This window comes from Cimex lectularius, unplaced genomic scaffold, assembly GCF_000648675.2.
Source record: "Cimex lectularius strain Harlan isolate CLEC.00 unplaced genomic scaffold, Clec_2.1 scaffold165, whole genome shotgun sequence".
NCBI lineage: Eukaryota > Metazoa > Arthropoda > Insecta > Hemiptera > Cimicidae > Cimex > Cimex lectularius.
In genome coordinates, this window is record NW_019392863.1 from 1,060,215 (window position 1) to 1,078,409 (window position 18,195).

The 18,195-nt window shown below is 34.2% G+C and overlaps 2 protein-coding genes across 3 annotated transcripts; one reads left to right on the forward strand and one right to left on the reverse strand.

Annotated features, from left to right (window-relative positions):
- Positions 1-271: 271 nt before the first annotated feature.
- LOC106666185 (RAD50-interacting protein 1) lies at positions 272-8,211 on the forward strand. 2 transcript variants are annotated; one of them, XM_014393189.2, is made up of 14 exons: positions 272-534; positions 4,089-4,330; positions 4,394-4,573; positions 4,636-4,764; positions 4,830-5,001; positions 5,061-5,150; positions 5,281-5,506; positions 5,565-5,727; positions 5,799-5,964; positions 6,036-6,241; positions 6,302-6,464; positions 6,524-6,657; positions 6,724-6,903; positions 8,125-8,211. In XM_014393189.2, exons 1-14 carry the CDS (start codon positions 403-405, stop codon positions 8,132-8,134), a joined length of 2,193 nt encoding a protein of 730 aa, XP_014248675.1. In that variant the 5' UTR covers positions 272-402; the 3' UTR covers positions 8,135-8,211. The 2 variants fall into 2 exon arrangements, with proteins under 2 accessions (XP_014248675.1, XP_024084598.1); XM_024228830.1 differs by lacking the exon at positions 8,125-8,211 and having other exon boundaries at positions 6,724-6,927.
- On the reverse strand, positions 7,918-17,757 carry LOC106666184 (Fanconi anemia group I protein). The gene is made up of 24 exons (XM_014393188.2): positions 17,550-17,757; positions 17,371-17,481; positions 14,337-14,512; positions 14,104-14,271; positions 13,592-14,048; positions 13,400-13,536; positions 12,908-13,125; positions 12,630-12,831; positions 12,441-12,570; positions 12,229-12,370; positions 12,006-12,166; positions 11,774-11,947; positions 11,534-11,716; positions 10,924-11,075; positions 10,539-10,706; positions 10,308-10,459; positions 10,047-10,246; positions 9,823-9,993; positions 9,551-9,737; positions 9,290-9,494; positions 9,152-9,224; positions 8,944-9,087; positions 8,294-8,386; positions 7,918-8,230 (listed from the first exon to the last, which is right to left on the reverse strand). The coding sequence occupies exons 1-24, from the start codon at positions 17,661-17,663 to the stop codon at positions 8,048-8,050; spliced, it is 4,101 nt and encodes a 1,366-aa protein (XP_014248674.1). The 5' UTR covers positions 17,664-17,757; the 3' UTR covers positions 7,918-8,047.
- Between the last annotated feature and the right edge of the window lie 438 nt (positions 17,758-18,195).

Here is an 18,195-nt window from a genome sequence, read left to right on the forward strand (position 1 = left end):
ATATTTGTATTATTATTTTAAAAATGAAAACAATACATCTTGAGAAATCCTGGCGATTATATGTTTATTATGATTTTATGTGTGAAGCTTGTTTTAGCCCTAAAGCGTATTTTTTAAAAAGACAAGTTAATATTGCACATATCACGTAGTATTTAAAAAATAATTTATTTAAACAATTACTTTATGTAAAACAATCAAATAATTGATTTTTTTAAATGTAACGTATAGATTAAGTGGATTTAGTCGGTAGCCAGTTGAAAAGTCCAACTTGCCAGTTGTCAACATGCACATTGTAACAGGGCCGGAAGGTAATTACTAACTGTCATAAGAAGATTGTCATAAATCGACCGATCAGTGGGATATCTATATTTAAAACAAAAAATTAAATTAATCTCTTTTAAAATGTCAAACGAGCTGACTCTGAAGGTCTGCGACCAGATAAACAAGGAGTTGGGCGATGAAGTCGAGAACCTGTCGAAATGCCGGAAAATGTACGAGGATGCCCTTGCAAAAAAGAAAAGGCTGGAACAGTTGGTGAGTGTATCCAGCTCCTTCCCGTTGAAATCTATGTTCAAACTGTTTATCAAGCAAAAAATAAAAATTTGTAGTGTTCAACAATTCAAGTTTAATTTGTGTTCACTATACGTTTTCTTAAGGTGGCTCCAGATATGCGGTATTCGCCGAATGCTGATTGCTGCATAGATGCTCGTCTTGGCATTCCCAAAATAGTTACGTATACTCACATGCGGGGTTCGTACAACCAGCCAGTTTGTGCAGAAACAGCGAATATGTATTTGCCAAGAGCCGTGCGAGTCCTCAACTTACTACCAATCAATGAACATCAGAGAAACTGTTATTGCTGCATCTGTGGTTACTGTTGTGGTAGCTACAAACTCAGTCACAGAGTACCGTTGCCCATTGTAATTTCCATCACCCTTCTATGGTATAGGAACTCAATGAGTACCTCAAACAGAAAGGTAAAAAGAAAATGAGGGAACAATGGCACTCACCAATTTGATATAAACAATCCAAGAACCTCCTAACAAATTTTGGAAGAAAAGAAGTAACAGAATGTATCAAAGGAAGCAGGAAAAATCTACAAATCCTAACAGGACACTGCAAACTATGGACATTTGAAGAAAATTGGCATAACCCAACATGGCGAGTGCACATTCTGCAAAGAAGCAGAGGAAACTACTATTAACAACTGTGGTGTTATATTTGCCCACAAGGAGGACATACAGTTTAACCATGGAAGAAATTTAACCACTGAAACCGGGCCTACTAATCAAATTCCTTAATGAACTAGGACTCACTGGTGAGCTATAAGCACAGAATGGGGATACAATAGCTCTTGAAGGTCGCTGTATAAAATACACCAAGACTAATCATCTACATCTACTTTTGATCCTTTTCCATGCATTGAAAACCTGGTTCCGATTTTTGTAATTCGGAAGAGAAACATTCCAAATTATTGGTTCAGCTTAGTACAGATCGAGGAACTGCAAGTTTCAGTTTGAAAAAGTCCGTTCAGCCAATACATTCCTAACTGATAGAAACAATGCATGATGTTCTTTCAACATCTATTCTTGTTAGGAATTTTTTTTTACCTTAGATTTTGCTGTTAATCAACTACTTTTTTGTATCCTCCATATCCTTCCTGAATCAACCCCACCACACCAGGTCCAGTGTCATGAGGCAGTTCTTATTACTACATTTATACTTTAATTGTAAACAGTCCTTTACCAGTCATAAGGTGGGATCTGCGTTTGTTGGCTCCATCCACATCCCATCAAAGATCAGGGGCTCAACATCGCCCAGAGAATGTTCTCAGGCCCACAAACCATCCCTGGAGGAATCATATATTATTGAAAAATAAATAGCAATGTTTATTGATGTTTACAGTTGATATCCATACAGTACAGTTGATTCCCAAATGTGGGGATGCTTTGAAGTAGGCTACCTCACGAATATTTGTGCACTTTGAAGCGGACAAGGAAACCGATTAGCTGAGCATGGCGAGCGACAAATATTGTTGCTCGGCGAATAACCAAGCACCCATCCTCACTAGTCGGGATTCGGCAAATCCTGCATGTTTGGAGACACCTTTATAGATGTATGGTCTAGAGTGTGAAGGTTCATGCGATTGACCAAGGAAGCATGTAGACTAATAGTTTGATTTAGGATGATGTTAACTTTTGGTGTAAACTTAATATTTAACATTGTTACACAGTAGAGGCTGAGGCAGTCTCATATTGAATGAGGAATCTCAACCTATCATCAACAAAAGATGTTCTGACTGTCTCTTCTTTTTCCTGGCAATATCTGCACAAGGTTAAGTCCACTACTACGAGTCTATTTATATGCCTTTGGAGTCTGCATTGACTAGTTAGCAGTGCAACTATCATTCTAGTTCTAACAGATCCTAGATTTAGTAGTTCTGCCGTTAGTTTCTGTGATGGTTCTTTGGTGAACTTTTTCTCACGCCTCCGTCCTGGGCTAAATTTCCATTGCATGGAGGTCTTATTTGATGGATCCATGTTTTTAAGTAAAGATCCGGTGAATAAAATAAGAAGGGGATGGTTTTTATGAGGTACAGGGGTAGGTGCCTCCTCTTTCTGGTTTGGGTCAGTTGTCCTCCTAGCATGCCTGTGGCTTAAGGCCAATAAAAAAATATATATTTTTTCTTCTGCAGGACCAAACTGTTAATTATAGTGTACACTGCTCACAGTTAGTATGATTAAAGTTAGCAATTGACCAAAAGACCGGCATTGAGCTGATCGCAATGACGTTGTTTTCCTCCAAAATAGCACTCACCCATTAGTGACTTTACAAATGCGCTAGAAATTATTATAACTTGGCTAAGGTGTGGACCCCACCTGCCTATTTGCCTGACATTTCCTCTTCAGATTTTTACTTATTCTGGGGTCTGCAAAACTCTTTAATGTGGAAAAACTTCACTTCACTTAATGACTGCAGAAACCACATTGAGGAATTCATTGCTCAAAAACCTGAGAAGTTGTGGAAGGACAGAATTACAAAATTGCAACAGCTAGAGGACCAAAATGGTTAATATATTGTTGCTTAAAAAATTATTATTGTAAAAACGCTACATGCTTATTTTACATAATATGAAATGCTTCAGATTTCCTTGTGAGCTACCTTGACCTGAGAGATCAGGTCTTTTGAAACATTCATACCTGAGCGTCATGCAGCATAATTATTGTAGTATAATTACTTTAGTATAAGGTGAGGCTGCCCAAGACAAAATGATGCATCTGCATAATTTTTCTCTAGGTTAATATGAAGTTTATGATTGATCCAAAACTAAAAAAATATAATAGAATGTGATGGCCTAAAAATTATTTCCCTCTGGGTAAACCTTCCATACAACAACATAGTTCTAAACAATTTTAGTACTGGTGCAAAGAAAAAATCCATTTTCTGAAGTTTGCTTCCACCTCCCAATGTTCTGTCAATCTGATGATTACTGATGGCAAAGAATGTATTGAGGGTGGTCAAGTTTTTCTGAGCAGTAAAATAAATGAAGGAGCAGTTAGTTCATTAAGAAATTTCTTGTTGAAGTCTGTGGAGTTATAAATCTTTAGTTGAGTCATTTTCTGGCCTGATAGACTAAAACAGTGAACATAGATAGATCAGGCTGATCAAAAATGACCACATCACATAATTAAATCTTATAATTTTATATTAAAAATCCGGGAAAAGGCTAATTTGAAAGAAAACACTCAGTTCCTGCATCAAACTTTCAAGGAATATGAAGAATAACCCTTTCATCAGGACTTTAAAACTATTTAAAATTTCTGATATAGAATGGTGTTTGGTGCACTATAATTTTCATTTGTATTTGTTAACCTTGTAAATTATTAATAATAATTTAAAAGTCCTGATGAAGTGGATATATTCCTCAAAACTTGGCGAAGGAACTGAATGTTTAAAAACTGTTTTATTTCAAAGTGATCTTAACCCTGTTTTTATTATTGAAGGCTGATATTAATTAAAATGATATAGTTAAATTAAATTTAAATAATGCGCATTATTCATGAGTTGGTTATTGGATATATTTTTAGCTCTCTCTGGTTAGCGATGAAGTGCCTTCGAAAGTCGCCAAGGCAAAGAAAATGATCGACGATGCTTGCGATGATATCACAAAGGCAAGTGATGAGGTGACTTCAGTCTTAAAAGACATCCGGGAAAGATTGGGAGCGAGCGAGAAGCTCTACTGGCAGCTCAAGGAGAGCTTCGATAAAATAAACACTCTCAATAACACGCGTGCATACTTACAAATATTAGAATTTGTTCAACAGATAAGGTATTTAATTTAACAAGAAAAAAATGTTCGTCTATTTTATTGCTTCTTTGTTGGTTTTTTTAGTGATAGAATAGAAAGCCATATACTGGGAAGAGATGTTAATCTGGAACGTGCTATAGTCGAGTATAAAAGACTGTGTGAAATGTGCCTTAAGCTCAAAGGCTCTGCCTGTGAACATTTAATAACATTTTTAATAGATACAACCAAATATTGGCACAAGGCTCTAAAATCAGAAATTTCAGCGTGCGTACAAGATTTATTATTTATAATTTTAAAATGACTGTAATAATAATATTAATTTTTAGTGAATTTGACATAGCAATGAAAAATGTGATGTGGCCGATAGTTTCAAGAAATTTATTGAATACGCCCACTCCAGATAGCATAACGAAATTTCAAAATGGGATCAAACGGTTGCTTAGAATTCAACTTCCGTATGTTTAAACTTGGAGTTTGCCAGTTTTCTGTTAAACTTAAATTTGGTAATTTTATATTTCAGGCCTGGCTTGGAAGAGAAATCTGTTGTGACAACAAGCCTCGCGCTTAATTTTCCTGAACTTTCTATACCAATAACTGAACTGATCAAGCCTCTCAAGAAGAGATTTTTGTATCATTTCACTGGTTCAAGGCAGACCAACCGCCTAGACAAACCTGAATGGTATTTCACACAGGTAACGAACTGGTGGTTAATTTTTCTTTTCTTTTAATAAAGTGACTTTAATACTTTTAGATTTTGAGTTGGATTAGGGATCATGAAGATTTTATTGATGTACACGTGCAACCTGTGTTTGACCATGTGGATTACCAAAAATCTGCTTCTGTGAGTACAGGAACTTGATCTTTTTAAAATAACTCAAAGTACCCACAATTAAAAAAAAAAAAATTGATGAGACAGGATTTTAATTATTAATTACATTTTAGTACTTAGCTTTTAACTTGAATTTTCACAGGTCGAGTTTATATGTGGATTAGTTCAGTTGTCAGTAGAAAAACTTCAATGTGACATCGAGGAGGTACAGTTCGATGACCTCCTCTTTTCTCATGTCGTCGATGAGGCCCTTGGATACGAGAGGGAATTGCGTTCTGTCTACAACTACCCTCAATCATTTCCCGGCCCAACCCAAGTCTTAACACAAGCACAAATATTTGTCAAGTGGATCAAAATGGAAAGAAAATGTAAATTACACAACATGTAACTTTTAATTTTTTTTTGTTATATGCTTTACTTTCTTAGATGCAAGAGATAAAATGGATGCAATGATGGCGTCAGAAACGGCTTGGTCTACTCTCGCCGGACAAGGAGATGAAGACAAAGTAACAGAAGTGGCTCATACTTTCCTTGCACTCCTATCAACAATGACGGACCGTTACACACTTCTACCACAACCAGGGCATAGGTGATTATTATAGTTTATTAATTTAAAAAAAATTGAATCAATAATTAAAAATGCCTGTTTAATTTTTTAAGGCTTCAGTTTGTAGAATTAGAGTTGGAACTTATAGATGATTTGAGAGTTTCTCTTTTACAAGTTCTGCACAGCGAGCGATCTGATCCTCTGAACTCAAAGCTTCCAGAAGTATTGAACACCATATTTCATCTTAAAGTAGCTTTAGAGCATTTTGATGCTAGCCCTGTAAGTGTTGTAATTTGGTTTAAAAAAAATTACTTTTTCAATTTTTTTATAAACCAGTAACCATCTTCTAGGCCATCCTCTTGCTTGAACATTACAGAAAACAGTATAATCCAGTAGAAGACGGTGTACCGAAAAAAGACGATGAAGATGAAAGAGGCGGCCTGTTCAAAAACTCTCTACTTTTACTGGAGAGGCTGGTATCGGGGCTGTTGAATGATCTTTGTGACGCATTGATGCTCGAGGTCAAAGCAAGAAGCCGGCCATATCGAAAAGACAAGTAATTTTTTTTGAAAGTTTAAAACAAATGGGATGTTTTTTTATTTGTTTGTATGCCCAGGTGGTTTGCAATGACAGAGGAAGATGTTGATATGACAATGGTTACGCAGTCTGCGTGCTCTATGTTTCAAGCATTAGTAGACAATCTTCACCTCGTACATAAAAAACTGTCTTTTAAACTTTTCAACTCTTATTGGAAATTGGTTGCGAATAATTTAAACATGGTAAATTAATTTCTACATATTCGTGTTTAAACACTTTAAAAGTCATTCTTGATTATTAGTTTTTGCTGGAAGATTTAATTCTGGATACACACTTCAGCCCATATGGAGGGCAGGCTTTGGAAAAAGACATTATTAATTTTTTAATACCAATTTTCCAAACATACACGGATGTCCCGGAAACGTATTTTCTTCAGTGAGCCCATATTTACTACAGCTTATTTTTTATTTAAAATTATTTAAAAACATGCTTCATTCTCAGGGTTGAAGAAGCCGCTTGCCTACTAGGGCTTGAAGAGGTATCAGACTCATGCAGAAGATCAATATTGACTGGAAATATTAACGATGTCGTTAAAGACTTGGGAAGATATGCGAGACATCTAAAGCCCGAGCAGATTATGGCTGTTATAAGAAGGAGGATGGATATTGCTCCTTCTATCATGTAAATACACTATTGTAAATTTCATTTTTTTTTTCTCCCAACTTCTACAAACCACATTTGACAACCAGGAGATTATATTATATCATAACTTATTTTAAATCACCTTCTGTCACGATAAATTGTTATTTGTTAAGTTTAACATGCTAGTCACTTCTTTTGATTAAAAGTAAAGTTTAAAAAAAATCTAAACAAAATAATTATGCAGAACATATATTAATTATTTATTATTATTCTTTATTGTGTTATTACTTTGATAAAGGTTTCTAAAATTGTAATAAGTTACTCCAGAAGAATTATCATCCTATTTATTTTATGATATAAGCATTTTGTTTTTTTGAGTTTGTAAAAATTGTTAAGGTTTAACAATTCAAAATTTGAAAAAAAATAATTGTATTATTGTAAAATTGAATTTTATGGATTCTACAACAATTAAATATGTTGAAAGTACATAAACTTGCAATAAAGATGTTAACGTCCAATGATTTTTTTTTCGCACAGTAAGGTCTTGTCAATTAAGTCCATGCATCCTCCAATAAGAATGAGTTTCATGAACATATAAATGGGACTCGACTAGTCACAAATCATACAGACTCACTTGGTCTAGGCAGAGCAAAATGATTGGAAATACCACACTAAAAACTGTTTGAATGTTGTTTTTGATCATGAGGTTTCCTTCTGTTATCTGTGGAGTTGAATGAAATTTGACAATTTCATCAAACCATTTTTAAGTGCAAAGCATTTTTCTACAAAGAGTGTCACATTTTTTGGTTGATTTCATTCCTGCAGCTATCTACTCTATTTGTATAGGAATAATATTAGCTCTCCAAAATAATAAAACATAAATATGTTCCATGTTGAGCATAACCAATTTAATGAATACGGTATGTAATAAATTTTTAAATATTATATTTGGTGGATTAAATTATTGTTCTTTAGTTATTTTCATGCTAATTGTACGTAAGGAGTTGCATTAATTATATTATTTTTTCATTTTTTGTAATTAAGGAATAGTAGTTTGAAAATCATTTATCTTAACTTTATATTAGTAAGAAGTTAATACATGAGGGCCAATTCTTTTTAACAAAGAAAATTCATATCACAGAACATTTGTACATTAAAAAATAATAATAAACATAAACACATTTTACTTTGTTTTTCTCTTTTTATTCGATGTTTTTACATTTTGTGACTTTCGTTTTTTGTTCAAACGTGACGGGCCAGGCTGAGGTGATTCCTGTTCAATAGCAGCACCCGGGAACTCATTTCCATTCGCTGATAATTGAGATGCCACGCCATTGCTGCTTGTTTCATCATCATAATCAACATCCTGTAAAGGCATATTTAACACAATCAATGTTCAATAAATAAATACAATCGAGAAAAACCATACGTTGTGATCCCTCATCACTTCCTGAAGCTTTTTTGTATTTAGCCGGAAATCCCTTGTTGTTGTTAATTTGACATTCAATACCAATGTTGGGTCCTAGAAAGAAAACAGAGAACATCAATGTTACTATGGAGAGAAAAATTCTAAATGGTTTGACGTTTGAGGTGTAAGCAAGGTGAGGAAAGACGCTGCTGAAAATATTTAGCTTTTTAAGTGCACATAGAGGGAGGGCGTACACAACGACTTGATGTCGAATTTACAACTTGGCTTTGTTTTTTGTTTTGTCCCCCCCCCCCAAAAAAAAAACCTCGCTCCCTTTGTGTTGATATATCTGCTGTTGCAGATGCACATTGCTTTGTTAAAAATAAAATTCTGGTTCATCTGGAACCACCACAAACTGCAAAATATCTTCATAGTTTCACCAAATATAGAGGTCCTGCTATACAGGTGGGCTTAACGTCCGACTACTTATTGGTTGTCATGGATGAGGGTCAACCTATTTTAAATTATTTTTGTCACACTATTCTCAATTAAAAATCCAACAGATCTTGCGATGTCATTCGAACCCAGAATGGCTAGCAAATAGGACTCTCGGACGGCCTAACCACTCGACCACCGTGGACCCAATATTATGTATTTTTATAAAAACTTACTTTTGATTTTTTGCTAAGCAGGGTGACACACTTTGTAAAATTTTCGAGCTCGGAGACTAACTTTGGAATATAAACAGTCTGCTTTTTTGCCTGGCGCAGCATTTTATTGGAAATTTTTTTAGTATTTTCATCATGGTCTATGGACTAAAACAAAGATATCTTATTTATATTATAAATAAAAATAATAATAAAAATAATATTAAGAAACCTCTATATAAAGAAGAAAATCAGCTATCTGTGTGGACAAATTTGTTGCCGCCAACTTCACAAGCTTGCTGAATCTAAAACAAAATTAAATTCACCGTAATTCTTCGTAACATTAAAGATGAATTTTTTAAAAATGTACTTTGCTTCTTGATAACACTGATCCCCTCTCATCATAAAGTATTTTGTAAAAGAACTAAGGCAAGAATAAGCATGATGTAAAAGTTTGCAAGTGGTTTCAGCACATTCTTGCGGTATCGCAGCCATGCAGAGCCATTGTATTGCCGATACAATGAGGCCTAGTTCGGTAACAATCTCTTTTTCTTTTCTTTTTAAAACCTCCTTTCCTAAAGAGTTGAAAATTAGAAAATTTTGTTAAATGAAAATAATTTTAATTGCTTACTTGCTTGCGGCTCTGTTTGAGCTGCATCTGGTTGTGAAATGAGAGCAATTTCAGCTTTTACTCTAGTAATGACCCATTCAACAGCATCAAGACGAATATTGAGGCTTTGGCAAAGTATGGGGAAAATGCTGATTTTAGTTGCATCATTTACGAGCATTAAATTGACGGTGCCTTTTTCTATTTCTTCCTTTAAAAAATTAAATAAATAATTTAAAAAAAATTGTAATTGTGATCATGTCAGTGTTTAAATAAATATCTAATGGGAAAATTACATCAGTAATAGTGCTAAAAAGGGTGCAGAGCTGAAGAGCAAGATTGTCATGGAGTGTCGCCTCCCTTTTACACCTTATCAGCAACGTCAAGAGCAACGTGATCAGAGTTTTAACATTCTGTGTTGAATTTAACGTTTTAGTCAGGCATAAATCCAGCAACCATCTGTAAACCTGAAAAAGAAAACCAGTACAAACCATTAAGAAATTTTGTAAGACAAAAATACCTTATTTATGCACAATCCGTCAACAGGCAGTTCCAAAGATAGTAAATTAACTCCAGTTATAAGCGTCGTGACTAACAATTTTGTGTTTGCATCTCCTGCCTCATCTTCGTCACAATCCATTGCTTTACTCAAGTTCTTTAAGTAAGGTTTGAGGACGTTTTCTAGAAGTTTGTCCAGGCCTAGTTCTTCATTTGTACCGACTTGGGGAGAAAAAAAAATGTTGTCAAATGTAATAGTTTATTGTATGATGTTCATACTTACTGACTTCCTGAAGGAACTTTTCAAACCGTCGCTTGTAATACGACATAACCAGTGAACAACACTCATTGAAAATTTCAACTCCGAGCACAGTAGAAACTGGATCAAAATCCATTACTTCTTTAAATAATAACAGCACTTTATTGAATATCAAACTGTAATTATTAAAATTCAGTAAAAAAAAAAAACCTCGATTTTAAAGACTTCAATCTAAAATTTGCAAATAATATTTACTTGGCAAGTTTTGTGACTTCACTGAATGTTGTATGTGATTTCTCTTCAGCCAACTTGTTTTTGGTTTTGTGGAGGACGTCCAAACTGGACTGAAGGATAAAACGATGAAAGACTCTTTTCCCTTTCATCTCCGCAATCACATCATCCAGACACCAGTCAACAGATTCACTGAACACATAGTAATGAAGTTATTATTTTTAATGTCCAGTTGTTAATTCTCTACGCCCAGAGGAATACCTCCAGTTCTCAGGGTCGATAATCAATTTAAAAAAATAAAAAATAAGAGCACGATTGTTTTCATTCCTCAAAAACCCTAACATTTAGCACTGTCTGCACAACAATCATAAAAAATCAAAACAATAATAAACCAAAAAGGAAAAACTACCATAAAATCAAAGAGAGCATCCTATAAACTGTTGAAAAGTCAAAAACGGTTTCGTTCAGGCTGAACTGCTGCTTCTTCCCAGATACAACCGCAACAGACATATCCTTAGATTTCTTTTTTTGGGATAAATCATTTTTTGGAGGTTTGTAGTTCTGAAAAAATATTTGTACAAGGGTAAGCAGGTTTTTAGTTAATTAAAACTTTTTTTTAAATTCTGGATATCTGGGTTGAGGTCCTTGTTAACAACAAAAACTACATCTTTTTCTTTTTGTTTGAGCTTTTGGAGACTTTCTAACAATACCAAAACCAAGTTTGTAAATATATTTTTATTATTTTTAATTCCCTAATTTTGTGGTCTGCTTGACCAATTAATGTATTACAATTAATTAAGGTTTTTATCTCAACTAAAAACCTTAATTAATTGTAATTGTTTTTAATGTTAACCTCACGATCAAGTTTGGTCTTTCTTAAATGTTTCTGATAAGGCCCCATACTTGGTTGACAAAGCATTGATAAAAGGATAAATGTAATTTTTTTCTGTTACAAAGAACTCATCCAAAAAGATCGAAGGTCAATACTTTTAAGCATTTAAACTTTCAATAAATCCTACTTTAGAAAATTCTTCAAACTGGCTGTAAGCCCTGAAAAGGGCCATAAGCTTTTTGACATCCTCCGATGTCTTGTTGACATCCCATTTACAAATAATATAAGCGATCAGGGCCTGATAGACATTGACGAACTGGCATAGTTTTTCCTCTTTTAGTTTTCTTTCTAGCCCAGCCGTATCATCTTCCTGAGAAACAAGAATCCGAGTTAACAAAAATGCATTTTTTAGTAAATAAAAACTTACAATTTCTAAATGTGTAAGTTCACATTTTGAAAAACCGCCAACAAGCAAGTCCATGATTTTGCAAAGCTTCGTCCTGTTCGCTGAAAACTCATAGTCACCCTCAATGGCCGTAATCATTGAGTCTGACGTTACAATTATTTGCTGCATGAGGAAAACCAAATGTCCCAAAGGTTCCTTTTAAAATGTAAGTGGATTAGAGGACTTGATTAAGTTTTTTAATTTATTTACCTACTTTAATGACTACTTCAGTGTCAGTTACACTAATAGCTTTGTCGAAATTCAAAGGTGGTATTTTGTCGTTACTTGTCTCAAAATACTCTCCCAAATGTTCTAAGAAAACTTCAATAACTGGTAAACAAAGCTCAGAATTTTTAATAATCACCCTGTTTAAACCTAGGATATTCAGATAAAAATAATGATGCAGTGTACATTGTATTACATTTATTACAAAATACCTGTATAAAGAGTGACTTTTATGGCTAACTGTTGGGAAAAACATCTTTTAAGGATATTTATTATTTCTAAACACAGGCCTTCATTGTTGCCGTTATTTTCTTGAAAATTGTTAGCAGGTTGAGTATGTACATCTATAACAGTCTGATTTTTTATTAATTTTTTTTTTTTAATTGTTTAAACAGTGGATATTGGAAGAAAAATGTAAATTTACTTGAGTAAAAACACTTGGGCATGTGTATGCTTGAAACGAATTCTGACTGAGTGAATGCATCCCTGATATTTTCAACCTTTTCAAGAGCTGTAGAAAACCCGAGACGGCGACTCTTCTAGCACCTATGTCACTATTAACAATCTGTTATAAACTTGATCATTAATAAAGCTTTATTCATAAAAGACTTACTGGAGGAAAAGAGATTTACGCAAAATAAGAGTAAGATTATCTCTTAGTTTTGAACTCACTCTAAGTAAAGAAATTAGAGAATATAATATGCGACAAGCAGTGGATTGAGGAAATGAAGGCAGTGCTTCTAAAAGGTGATTGAGGACATCAACGTGTTCAAGGACCAACAGAGGTGAATTGTCACAAAGTTCTCCTAAGCAATCTGTAAAAAATTTATAGATCAAAATTACTTAAAAAAAATATATATATCCATAATCGATTTCTGCTTTGATAATGACCTGTGAACTGAATAATAAGGGGAGAACTCATAATGTTGGTTGATATGGAACTGAGCAAAGTTCTAGCAACTGGGCTGTGTTTGATGAAAATATTTACAGCAATCATTCGTCCAAAACGGCTCACTGCTTGCGATACTTTGTCCCCTTTTGTAGCAGTTTTCAGTAAAACCATACTTAGTGATACAAGTCCTCTAAGCACAGCTTCTATCTCACATGTACTGAGAATATATTTTTAAAAAATTAGTAAGTAATTTCTGTCATGTAGAAGGACTTAATGTCCAAACACCCGTTGGGTATCGTGGACAAGGTTAAGGACAAGGACAACTTTACAATATTTTCTTTATATTATTCAAAATTAAAAATCCACAGGCTAATCCGGGATTAGGACTCAGAACAGCTAGTGTGGCAAATAAAAGTCATAACACCCTACCCTAAGTTAGTATATTTAAAAAAAAAGAAAAAAAAAGTAGTATAGTTAATTTCAGTACTTACCCACTTTTAATAAGCTTTATGATGACCCCTTCTACATTGCAGAAAGTATTTAAAATTTTCCTGAGCCAATCTGACTCGAACCTTTTCTGTTCCTCAATCAGAAGTTTAACAACCATATTTTTCATAACATCCATGACCTGCAGGATTATAATATAGTAGAGCGAAAAGCAAATGAAAAATACAAAACCATACTTGAGTTTCAAGATGAGAAATATTTGATATTATGAGAAGAACAGAAAGTGTAAAAGGATCGAACATGACTTCTGAACAAGGTACACATGTTTTCGCATTTTTTATCAATTCAGTTATGCAGTTCAATGACCTTTTTGCGGCTTGTTCAATGTGGTAGAGCACCATCGCTTGACTATCATTGACATCCTTAACCGAGACATTTATATCATGTTGGCTGTCCAGCTGTTTTAAAGCAACCTTGTCACTGTCGAGCATACAAGAAGAATCATCCAAATGGTAAATCCTTTTGTTGTAATATTTCTTGAGGGCGAAGAACAAAGGCATTGCACCCTGATTCTTTGTCAAGTTGAGAAGCTGGTGTGTGATAGATGGGACTTCTTCAGGAGCAAGCTCCTGGATCTTCAAACACAGTTTGTTTGTAATTTTGGCATGCTCTTCTTGGTTCAGTGGAATATGACTAAAAATGTCTATTAAAGCTTCAATTGAATAGTGATATATAATCAAGTACTTACACAAACATAGAAGCAACTGAACACAGTACAGCGCTATTCCAATTAGGCTGGCACAAAGCATTTATGACCTGTTTTTTATAAGCTTCACCAGTCATATCAGTTCCATAGTGGTCGATTATATTTTTTTTAACTACAACTGACAACAGCTTTGGTAGTAAATCTTTCCAGCTGAAATTAATTTTTGAAATTGTGGTTAATATCGTACAGTATACATTGGTTAATCGAAAACCCACCTTGTTTGGCGATCAGTCTCACTTTTTGAAACATATTCCACACACAAATCACAAATTCTTATGACATGAACGTCAGATAATTTATCTACTTCCATAGCAAGCCAAACGAGTATAGCAGATACATTTTTCGAAGGTAGTTCGCCAGAATGAAATTCTTTTAAAAGTAGTTCAAAAAGCTAAAAAAAAAATAAAGAAAAAGGGTATATATTACATGTAAACTTACTATAATTACAAAAACCAACTCCTTCAAAATGAAACATATATAAACAAAATATATTAAAATCTCAATAACACACTCAAAACGATACACAACATTGATACAAATGCACAGAAAATACACTTTGAGTGAGTATAAATACTTTGACTAAACCTAAAACTTTCTATAGTGTGTACATCACTTTAAAAATTCATATTCATATGTATTTCTACAATTTAAATAATGTTTATAAATCCCAGGCCCTGAAGATGATCTCAATAAAGATTGAAACGTTGATACGGTAAAGAAAATGTTTTTCTAACCTTCATCACACCAGCCCGCATCTCACATTCTTTAAATAATCAGTAATTAACAGTCACTAAATATTACACATCATTAAAAAAGATATCGAAATTATGTTTTTTCTGTAAAATTCATACACAACATATTACAACACAATTTTTATTTATTTATTGGTATTAAATAAGAAGAAGACTAATTTCACTGAGGGTTCAACTAATTGAATTTTGTAATTTGGTCATTTCAGATTGTATTTGGTTGGTTAGAAATATTTTAGCTTCTCGCCTTTTTCAGTGGTGGGTTTGATTATCAGAAATTACTTAATTGAAGGTTGACATTTCTTGATGGAGAGCATGTCCTACAGGTTGAGTATGTGTTACCCAGTATAAAGATTGTATTGGACTGATGGTGGAATATTAATTAATTTGTGTAAAGGGGGATGGAGGAATATTTAGTACTCAACCACCCTAATTGAGTGAATGGTATATAAATAAGGAAAGAATGTATTTATTTAAGAAAAAGTAAAAGGGCGAGTGTGTCGAGGTATAAAAATTGCATGCATTGATCGCCTGGAGCCCAATTCAGCTGGAGGGATAAGACTGAGGTCGATAATTTAGTGAAATTTTACAAAAGGAGGCATTGCCACCAGGGCATGAGAAATTATAGTGAACCTCACAATAATAAAGGCAAAGGAACTCCTCTCTCTCTCTCAACAGGATTTGGGGAAAGTTATAGGCCTCTATACTGGCCATTGCCCTCTTAAATAGAAAGAAATGAGTGAGTGAGAGTGTAAATGGGTTTAGATTTTAAAACTGATGCCTTGGGGCATGATTGTGTTGGGGGCTGAAATGATCTAGCTGTTGTCAGGCCCCTAGGCAGCCTAATTTTTGCGGCAGGAGGGATACGAACAAGATCTGACCCCGGACAACTCTGATCCTAATTTACTATAAATTACCCAAAAGCATGCCACAAAAAGTCATAGGTTTGATGCTGTACCTGTGTGTGTGTGTGTGTGTGTGTGTGTGTGTGTGTGTGCAGAATTGATCTTACATAAAACAGTAATCAACCATTTACTTCCTATAGTCATGCAGAACTCAAAGGAAATTTCATTATTTATTGAATTTCATTTTGACTGAAAATAAGTCTTCTAGTTTTTACATCTTACGATTATGAAATGTTTTTCTCTTAAGGAAAGAACCCACAGCTCAATGGTAGTCTGAAGAAGCAAGTACCGTTAGAAGTTCAATTCCATCCATTTCAGAATGTTTTCACTTTGTATGCAGTTTAAATAAATTAAACTTATTGAAACAAAACTTTTTTGCTATTCAACAAAGTTGAGTAATAAACTATCTAGAAAACTTGGATCTCACTAGAATCTGAGGTGACTACAGAGATAACTTGGATTTATCAATGAATAAAACATGGAAAAAAGGGCTGTTCAAATGAAGTTGTATGATGTCTAGCAGCTTTGAGATAGTCTTCTCTAGTGAGAAGGGAGCCAATTCCAGGTCAGCAGAACTACAGGTCACATTCCGGCTAAATTTTGGACGTTTCGTGCTGCTAATAGCTTGGTATTATTCCCCTCTTGAAGGGCTTCAATTTGGCCATTCTGCCATGAATAATTGCAATATCACTAGGACATTCTTAAGGCTAGTACACAGTCGTAAACAAAACCGCATAAAAAAATCAACAATTTTGACTGTAGACTGCTGAGGAACAAATCCAAGATGATCTAGAACCTTGTCACGCGCCCACACCTGCACAGCTCAGTTAAACTCATTTCCGTGATGACATAACAAGTGAGATAGCGGCCTGTGGCTTTGCTGCTTGTGCAGTTTTAATTGTTGATCAAAAAAGGAAAATCAATCGTAAGCTTTGGTGGGCAAGGAAGTTTTAGCAGATGGTCCTACATTTGGATTGATTCTTCTGTAAAAATTAAAATTAGAAGATAGTTCAGGTCAGACATTTCACCTGACTAACCACCACATATTTTGAAAATTTGCTACTTATGGTTGTAAATAAAATATGCAAGCAGAAAACAAGATTCGCAGCAAACAGTACTGCCTCTCAACAGGCTAGATTTAAGGAAAATTATTGGCCACTGCTCTTAACTACCACCTGAAGGTGGGCAGAGAGAGAAACAAGCTGTCTCTAACAAGAGAGAGACCAGAGAAACTGGCACATATCCTTTGTGAAATTGAGGCACTAGGGGATATATAGTACAGCCACTTTGGTAAGGCATTTCTCACACCAAGTGAAGTAAACGAAGAGGCATCGATGAAAATGCTTAGTTTTGAAAAAAGCAAACTTTCCACTGCATGGTCTTAATCACAGAAGTTCCACAAAAGGCCTGTAAGATAAGTCTGAGAGGATAAGAAGTTGGGAATCATTCTATAAAAAAAAGTCCCAATATTTTTGGCAAATTTTAGTTACTGATGTTATACAGGAGTCTTCTGTATATCATATTCACCTATATAGCAACAGGTTTATAAAATAAAAATATATATTTTTTAAATGTTATTTAAGTCTGTCTATTACCTTGATTCTCTTTTTTTGCGAAGGGTTCTTTAGGGAAAGACCGGAGAACAAAGCGTTGATTACCTGTGGACCACCGGAAAAATGTACTCTTGATTTAACTAAACGTTCCAACTGTAAAATAAAAAAATGTGTACATTTGGTTTGTATATTTTAAAAGAACATATTTTCAATATATCTACTGTCTTGTAGTCAAGCTCCTCGACAAAATCCACGAAGGATTTAAGATCTTCTTCACTTTTACGTCTCTTGCCAAACAACTGCATTAAATTTTCAACTAGTGCGTCCTCGTCCATTTGTTAATGGGAGAATTTAAAATGTTGTTGCAGCTTGCAGGAGCAAAATAAGTAAACAGCTATCACAGTTATCACAATGATAACATTTCGAGCCAGAACCGACACCCCGCTGTCATAATTTGCCGCTTTACCTGTTTAGTGTTAAGCATCTAAATAATTATTAATTTTGATCTGTTCTGAGAATAAATCCAGAAAAGCGGATTGCTTCATTTTGTAAATATAAATTCTTAAAAAAATTTAGCAGAGAAATGTATGAATATAAGTTATAATAAAGGAGTATATGTGAATGCAACAAATAATGGAAAGATTAGCGGCAAAAAATATATATTTCAAATATAACGGTTATGGCAAAAAGATTTTTTTGATCAGTAGTACAGGAACTTTAGTAGTTTTTCATTGGAAACTAATCTCAGTTGTTTTATTTTTTTAATTGGCCGTTTCAACACCTCACAAAGTGTCATCTTAGGCTAATTTATAACATTATATGCTATAATAGTACAGTACAGTTTAATTAGCTGAAAAGGACACTTGG

Excerpts from the sequence above, each read along its gene's own strand:
- LOC106666185 (XM_014393189.2), top strand. The coding sequence starts at position 403 with ATGTCAAACGAGCTGACTCTGAAGGTCTGCGACCAGATAAACAAGGAG. Across the intron at positions 535-4,088 it reads AGAAAAGGCTGGAACAGTTG|CTCTCTCTGGTTAGCGATGA; the intron begins GTGAGTGTATCC and ends ATATATTTTTAG. Across the intron at positions 5,965-6,035 it reads AGCATTTTGATGCTAGCCCT|GCCATCCTCTTGCTTGAACA; the intron begins GTAAGTGTTGTA and ends ACCATCTTCTAG.
- LOC106666184 (XM_014393188.2), bottom strand. The coding sequence starts at position 17,663 with ATGGACGAGGACGCACTAGTTGAAAATTTAATGCAGTTGTTTGGCAAG. Across the intron at positions 17,482-17,549 it reads AGGAGCTTGACTACAAGACA|TTGGAACGTTTAGTTAAATC; the intron begins GTAGATATATTG and ends TTTATTTTACAG. Across the intron at positions 9,994-10,046 it reads ACGGATTGTGCATAAATAAG|GTTTACAGATGGTTGCTGGA; the intron begins GTATTTTTGTCT and ends TTTCTTTTTCAG.